This window comes from Sarcophilus harrisii, chromosome 2, assembly GCF_902635505.1.
Source record: "Sarcophilus harrisii chromosome 2, mSarHar1.11, whole genome shotgun sequence".
Lineage (NCBI taxonomy): Eukaryota > Metazoa > Chordata > Mammalia > Dasyuromorphia > Dasyuridae > Sarcophilus > Sarcophilus harrisii.
This window is the reverse complement of record NC_045427.1, coordinates 112,951,456-112,959,886: the sequence shown is the minus strand read 5'-3', so window position 1 is coordinate 112,959,886 and position 8,431 is coordinate 112,951,456. Positions and strand designations below refer to the sequence as shown.

At 33.0% G+C, this 8,431-nt stretch overlaps 1 protein-coding gene across 3 annotated transcripts in view; it reads right to left on the bottom strand.

Moving 5' to 3' along the window:
* Positions 1–1,501: 1,501 nt before the first annotated feature.
* Positions 1,502–8,431, bottom strand: part of APLF (aprataxin and PNKP like factor) — a 55,705-nt gene continuing 48,775 nt past the window's right edge. For all 3 annotated transcript variants that reach the window (XM_031950594.1, XM_031950595.1, XM_031950596.1), the window contains one exon: positions 1,502–2,047. In XM_031950594.1, the coding sequence (XP_031806454.1) occupies positions 1,842–2,047 (206 nt within the window). In that variant the 3' untranslated portion in view covers positions 1,502–1,841. The remainder of the gene's footprint in view (positions 2,048–8,431) is intronic.

Genomic DNA, 8,431 nt, shown 5'->3' with positions numbered 1-8,431 from the left:
TAAGAAGAGCAATGCCACTTCTATGTTCTTTGGAAAGTTAATACATGAAATATGTGATAAAATTTTATATATTTAAACATGAATATTAAATTCCTAATTAAGCCAAACTGGCAAGATCACAGGAAAGTAATTAGTACATTTAGCTACTAAATGAGAAATAATATGGCATAAATGAGAGAGGGCTGGCCTTAAGTCTAATGAAGATCTGGGAACGGGGTGTGCCTTAGACTTAGTGCCATAAGTGATTCTCTAGGGTTCTTACTTACAAAGGTGTGCTTATCTGCATCTGAGGAAGGAGACCCCACATCATGATTTCTTTACAGTTATCAAACAACAGTTATGGAGTTAAAATGTGTGTGTGTGTGTGTGTGTGTGTGTGTGTATAAAAGATAAGAATAGTTAAGTACAATACCTGGAGAGTTTTTTAAAGTATTACTCCAACATTGATCCTAACTATGATTTTAACAAAAAGCTTTCTTTAAAAATGAAATAATATAAATAGAATAGTATTCTGGTTTGGATTTACAAAAATACTTTTTGATTTAGAGATTCATGATTTCTATGCAGCATCCCATCCCTCTGAAATATACATACTCGATTGTTACTGAGACATATAAGTAAAAAAGGAGGATCTCCTTTTCTTCATATATACAGCACACTATTTCCTTAAGACCTGTTTTTGATACAAACTAAGCTAAAATGTAAACATTGTAATTTTTATTTAATTTGATGAGTGTCCCCAATATGTCACTGGGAAATAAACTATTTTCACCAGTTCAAAATGTACATGAGTTGTAATTTTCATCTAGAGCCAAGACCAATCAGGAGAACATGACTAATTGACCCAATTATTTCCATATTCTTTTTTTTTTCCCCTGAGACAATTGGGGTTAAGTGAGTTGCCCAAGGTCACAAAGCAAGGAACTGTTAAGAAGTATCTAAGGCTAGATTTGAACTCGGGTCTTCCTGAGCTCAGGACTGGTGCACTATCCACTGAGCCACCTAGCGGCCCCTATTTCCATATTCGTAATGTAAAAAACCTTCTTTGGGAGTTAAATTCATTCCCGGAGACTATGACTTCATATAAAGGTATCAAGCTTTTCCACATTTAAAGTAAGAAAAGCCAAAAATTATAGTAACATGATGTAGGTAATAAAATAAAATAACATCCCCTGAATAGTTCACACTTATGCTCATCATTATCAGGATCCTTTCTGACTGATTTTTTTCAAGTTTCTAAAAATGAAAAATAGTCTAAAAAATTGTAATGGTCACTCAAAGACTAATTTTTTTTTTAGAGTACAACCATTACAACCATTATATAAAAGGTATAATTTTAAAAAATCTGGTTCAGTTTAAAAGGACTATCTAGTATAACCAAGAAAGATTTCAACTTCCTTACTAAGGACAGAATTTTTGAATGTACTTCTATATTTTTTTCTCTTTAAAGATAAAACTGCTGGTCAATGAAAATAATAATAAAAAAAAAAAAACCAGTATGTATTTTTCTTTTTTTATTGCCATAGGAAAACTACATAAGAAAGAAAAAGTTGCTCCTTAACTGAGTTTTCTCTTAAACATTTAGGAACAAAATTTTAATATCAAGACAAATTAAATTTATTTTTATAATACAAAAGCATGATTATCCAGTAACTATTCCATGTTATGAAAGCTTAAACTTTTACCTCTTTAAAAGAAGATTAAAAATTAAAACTATAAAAAGTAGGAAAACAATTACTGCCCAGATACCTCAACTCCAGATATCTTTTCTTTTAAGAGAAAAGAAGAACTTCTTTTAAGTTCAATTTAATAAGTAATATTGCATAATCCTAGAAAAGGAGTTATTTGGTTTTTTGCATAAACTTTTTTGCTTCTTTCAAAAGCTCCTCAACATCTTCCCCTTCTTGGTCTTCACTTGCTGGCTCCCAGTCAGAATCCTCATCTGTTGGTTCATATTCGTCTTCTTCATCATCTAAAAAGCTGTCATTCAAATCATACTCATTCGGTTGGCCATCATTGTCACTGTCTTCATCCAAAACACTAACACCTACACAAACAGAAGATTTGAATATTTAACAATATGATTACTTCTAAATCTTTACTATGCCTTTGTTTATTGAAAACTAATTTCAGAAGTTCTGGTTACACCAAAGAAGAACCAAAAATGAGATGAGCAGCCATCACAAAGTTCTAAGAAGAACAATTGAAAATAATTTGAATATTATTTATCCACATGAAAAGACAATAAAAGATAATGGAAAAAAGCAATGGTTTTGTAGAGAGGAAGCCTGAGTTTGAATATTGACTCTTATTTTGTGACTTGGTTATTAAGTCAATTAATCTTCAAATCTGTTTTTTAGCTGCCATATGAAAAGACTTGCATCACTTACCTCACAGAATTACTGGAAGAAAGCACTTTATAAATCCTGAATAGTCCTATACAAGTAGAAATTATCATCATAAGATTTTCAACTACTGCCACTGATTCTGATCCTCATTAAGACATAGACTGGCTTGAATAAAATTAAGTCCTTTTGGATATCATACTCAGTAATAATGCTACCTAATATAATGTGCTAGTAAGAGTATCAAGCCATATACTCTATACAAAAGGTTTTGAAAAGTAAAGTTATCATTATCCTGTCAAAAGGAAATGTACTAAGAAAAAAAAAAAAAAGCTAAAGCTTGTCAAGGGTAAGATTTCTATCATTATACTTATACAAAAAGTTTTCCATATACCATACTCCTAGCACACCAACTGGAACCTTAACCTTACCCGAATATGTAGTTTCTCCATAAAAAGCAAGAGGAAAGCAAGTGGAATCATCATTAAGAGTAAAATGAAATATCTGGTTAGATGTATCTGGGTTACAAGATAGGAAGTTAACACCTTTGTCTCTGAATATATACTTTTTTTTTCACCTGAACCTATAATTTCTTTGGTGTAGTGAACGACAGTGCAAAATCCCTTTCCAAATGCAAACTGGCAATAATCTGTAACTTGCAGTTTCAGATTATTCCTTAGTGTACTGTGAGGAAAACAAAGATTGCCCAGGATTATTAATTACCTACAACAACTAGTATTCATCAGAGGCAGTACTGAACACAGACCTACCAGAGGCTAAGGCCAGCTTTTAATCCACTATACCATTCTGCCTTTCACTCTGTAAACAAAATAGTAAATTTTTTCCCCAAAATATTTACATACAATTGGGATAGAAAATAAGAGGTGGCAGTTATTGAGCTAAAGCACCTAGAATTTAGGAAAAAGCAAAAAACCAATGAAGATGAATGATAAATGATGAGGATTTTTTTTTAAGTAAAAGAAAATAAAGAGTTTTATTCTTAGTCTGCAACGTCACCTCAAATCTACTAATCTTCCAAATCATTCTTGGCATCTAAGCAACCTGCATTCTGCAGAACTATAGATTCACAGCTGGAAAGGACTCGGAGATCCTCTGGTGCAATGACTTCACTTTACAGATGAAGAAATTAAAGTTCAGTGAAGGAAAGGACTTGCCAACAAGGCCAATGAAGGGCAGTGCTTATACAATTTAAAATCTAATGTATTCTTCACCATATAAGCTGCCTCTCGGAAAGCACCTCAAAGAGAACTCCCATGCAGCTAGCAAACAAAATTAGCTTTCTCCCAATTGTTTTATACAACAAAGAACTGAATTGACAGCAGGTCATTTTCAGATGACATTATGCTAGAAATGACACTGTGTTTTAAAGCACTAACCTGAAACTCTCTGTGAACCAAACAATTATTAGGCCTTCTAGTAGCAATTAATGACTTTCAGATTTACATGCATCAACTATCATCTAGTTGGGTGCTTGCTTTTCATAGCTTCCCAGCAGTCTCGATGTATTTTGGGGGGAATGTCAATTCTCTTCTTCAATAAAGCATGCTAAACAACATTCAGAAAAGGTTAATGGATGCCTATCCTCTTGGTAAACAGCTTTGAAAAAAGAGGTACTTGTTGATCCTAACTATGACAAGCCTTCTTGTACCTTGGCAACAAGTTCAGGAATCAAGACTCTATTTCTAAAATAAATACTGCTAACCTTTTCATTTGAGCTGCTTGGAAAATAATAAGAAACTATGCTGTGTACATCTAAGGAATAAAGTGACTATCTTCATAAGATAAACATAATTTATTTTTATATAAAATATATATGCTGGGAATAGTTAACAGCAGAAGAAAAAATACATTTATTTTGTTTAGAAGATATGGGTAGATTAATGCTTAAGAAAAATCAGAGATCTAAATGAAAAGAGATAAAATCTGGAATTCTATAACTGTAGTTACTACAGAGACATTTCAGGAGCAGATGAACACCATCTAAGAGAATTTAAATACTACAGTATTAAAGGAAGTGTTATAAAGCAGTCTCACTTCTAAGATGGTTGGTTGTGAGGCAACAGTCCCTAGAAGAGCTTTTTCAAATAAAAAGGTAAACAAAGAGCAAATTAATATCAGAAGAACCAGCTGCTTCAAGAACTAATGAGCTGCTTTTTCCTCAGTAGTTTTTTCTCCCACTTACAATTCCATAGAACCAAATAGTAGAAAGGTTGTATATTTTTTTCCTTGTTTACATAAATTTGAAAAAAAAATTTAAACTCTTCCCCATAGGTTAAGGTCAGGTAGGTGGCACTGTGGATATAGAACACTGGGTATGAAGTCAGGAAGATCCAAGTTCAAATCTGCCCACAGATGCCTTTAAGCTCTCCCCTTTCACTAAATTAGGCCTTTGGCAACTATTACAAAAGCCTCTTTCTTAGTTTTCACACTGTGGCTTCTCCTTTCAAAATCTATCACCACTGCTGTCAAAGAATCCTAGAACTTTAGAATTGGAAAAGATCTCAAGGACCATCTAGTCTCATATGCACTGAAACAACAATCTTCATTAGAACATAACCAATGGGGGTCAGTACTCTGCTTGGAAATCCCCAAAGAGACATCATCCATGACTTCTCAAGGCAGCTTGAAGAGCTTTGGTCTATTTCTTATTATGAGGGTTAAACCTGCCATTCTGTTCTTCTAGTCCTTGGTCCTACCTCTGAATCCTTGGCACAAGCAGAATAAGTCCAGCCCTTCCACATGACATTCTTGAAAGCAGCTATGGAAATATCTGTAAGTACTCTCTTCTATATGATAAAAATCTTCAATGATTCTGATTCTCTTATGTCATTATCTTAATGCCCTTCCCTGTCAAATATAAATAAATATCAATATCAAAGGATATGCACAATTTGATAACTTTTTGAGTTCCAAACTGCTCTCCAGAATGGTTGGATCCATTCACAACTCCACCAACAATGCATCAGTGTCCCTGTTTTTTTGACAGGGAATGACAGAGAAAGATAATGCGGAATGTTGGAGGGGATGTGGGAAAATAGGGACACTAATACATTGTTGGTGGAATTGTGAATACATCCAACCATTCTGGATTAATTATATATAACTTTAATATATTTAACATGTATTGGTCATCCTGCCGTCTAGGGGAGGGGATGGGGGGAAGGAGGGGAAAAATTGGAACAAAAGGTTTGGCAATTGTCAATGCTGTAAAATTACCCAAACATGTAACTTGTAAATAAAAAGCTATAATAAAAAAAAAGAAGAAAGTAATGCCTTTCAGGGGCACAGTAAAGATGGGAGAGCAAAGTAATCATTTCTCCCTGCTCCCAAGATATTCCTCTAAACCACCTTTAAACAACACATTAAAACCAAACTATGTAAGGGGGATAACCAATTAAAAAAGTCACAGTGAGTCATTTTTCCAGACTAAAGCACCTAAGACAGACAAGAAGGTTTGTAGACCTTGGGTTGGGTGACGACCAGGGGCATGTTGGGGTGGCACCAGTTGTTGACCTGCGAGGTAGCAGTAACAGCAGTAGCAGCACTGGGAAAGGCACTGGCCCCAAGTGGGCTAGCCCTGGGTGCAGGATCAGGTGCTATTTGAAAACTTCATTGCCTATTACTTAATTCCAGGTATAGGTCCGAAATCAAGATCACTTGCAGTTGAAAGGACACAAAGACTCTATCTGGGAAAGGACCAAAACCCAGACCAGGAAGGCAGGGCCCAGACTTCTCTTGGGATCACCACTACCTAGCAAATGAAAATCTACAGGCTCCCAAACCTCATTGAGAAAGCAGCAAGATATAACAATCAGAAGACTAAGCCCAACAGCCCCATCACTAAAAGTGAGCAGAGGCCAACTCTAACAAAAAGTCCAAAATCAAACAATGTAATCAAAAAGTGAACTATCTCATAAGAAAAATAACTGACAAGGAAAACAGATAAAGGAGAGACAATTCAAGAATCATTAGGCTATCTAAAAATAGTATTTAAAGAAAGAGCCTAGACAACATGTTTCAGAAAGTTATAAAGGAAAACTTTCCAGATTACCAGAACCAGGTAACAAAATAAAAATTGAAAGAATATACTAATCAACTCCTGAAAGACACTCAAATTGAAAGCCCCAGAAATTTAGTTAAATTTCAGAGTTTCCAGGTCAAGAAGCCAGAAAGAATTAAAACACTGTGAAACAACAGTCTGGCTGATTCAAGAATTAGCAGGTACTCTATAAAAAAGTGAGGTTCTTTCAAAATGATATTCTAAAAGCCAAAAGAGCTGGGATTATAACCAAGAATCTATGAAATGAAGAGATTTATACTAACTGCTCTCTATAGTTTCCTTAGGTTTCTAAGTTCTATGAATTTGAGTCAAAATTCAATGTCTTTATATACTTTAAAAAGAAATATGGTAGTATGAAATGTTAAGTAATTGACAGTTATATAAGCAGCAAAGCAGAATTAAAGTTGTTAGACATATTTTTAAAATGATAGATTACCATGAGCAAATAAAGATGCCATGATGGTAATGACATTCTTCTCACCCCCCCCCCAAAAAAAAACCTAAAATAAAATCTGCTTTTAGAAAAAGAAACAATACAAGTTTTTTAAAAATATTTTCCAAGTACTATTACAGCACAGCATACAGTGACAACAAACCATTCTCTTTTTCTGTTTATATATCCTCAAAGTTGTAAGTAATGAAGATATTTTAAGAATTTGGTTCTACATTTCCTTTACAATTTTATTAAATTTTCTGAATTGCTGAAGTATTTGTCAGATATATTTTAAAATCAGATCATCATTTTATAAGTTAATTACATGAGCGGATTTTTCAAAACTTAATTTTCTATCAGTTTTCTGAACTGGGTTTTAAGATAGTAACTTTTTTCCTTCTAAAAAATTTAATAATGTTTTATTATTCCAATCACATGTAAAGATAGTTTCAATTTTCATTTTGTAAGATTTTGAGTTTTACATAATTTGATATCATCAAAAATAACCATATTATATTATAATGTTCTTTAGTTCTTATTTGGTCATAAATTCCTCCCTTCTCAAAGATCTGACTGATCTACTAATTTGCTTATTGTATCACTATTTATGTCTAAATCATGAACCCATTTCAACCTTATATATTCAACATAGAATGTGAGATGTTGGAACTGTTTTCCAGTTTTTCTAGTAATTTTTATCATATAATGAACTCTTATTTCAGAAACTAGATTCCATGGGTTTATCAAACAGTAGATAATTGCAGTCCCTAGCTACCATGTCTTAGGTTTCTAAGTTGTTCCACTGATCCACTACTCTATTTCTTAGCCAGTATCAAATGGTTTTGATGACTGTTGCTTTATAATATAGTTTTAGATCTGGTACTACTAGGTCAGTTTCCTTTGTATGTTTTTTTTCATTAGTTCCCTTACTATTCTTGACCTTTTGTTCTTCCAGATGAATTTTGCTATTATTTTTTCTACCTCTATAAAATAATTTTTTGGCAGTTTGGTTAGCAAAGCACTGAATAAGTAGATTAATTTAGGCAGAATTGTCACATTTTTATTATATTAGCTCAGTCTACCCATGAGCAACTGTTATTTTAATTGTTCAAATCTGATTTTATTTCTGTGAAAAGTGTTTTGTAATTGTGTTCAAAAAATTTCTCTAGGTACACTCCCAAATGCTCTATGTTAATTATAGTTATTGTAAATGGGGTTTCATTTTCTATCTCTTGATGCTAGTCTTTGCTGGTAATATAGAACTGTTTTATATCCTGTAACTTTGCTAAAACTGTTAATTGTTTCAAGTACTTTTTTAGTTGATTCTCTAAATATACCATTGTATCATCTCCATATATGTTTTGTTTCCTCAGTGCCTACTCCTTCAATTTTTTTTCTTTTGTTATTGCTAAAGGACAGCAGCTATTTCAATAAAGAACTGATAACTAATACTTCAATATTTTCTTCTTTTTAAAATAACCAGCTTCATCAATTTTTTTTTGTAAAAACTTCCATATTATGTAATAGAAGCAGTTTTTGTTTCCTTTTAAAAGAAAAATAAAAATGTATTGC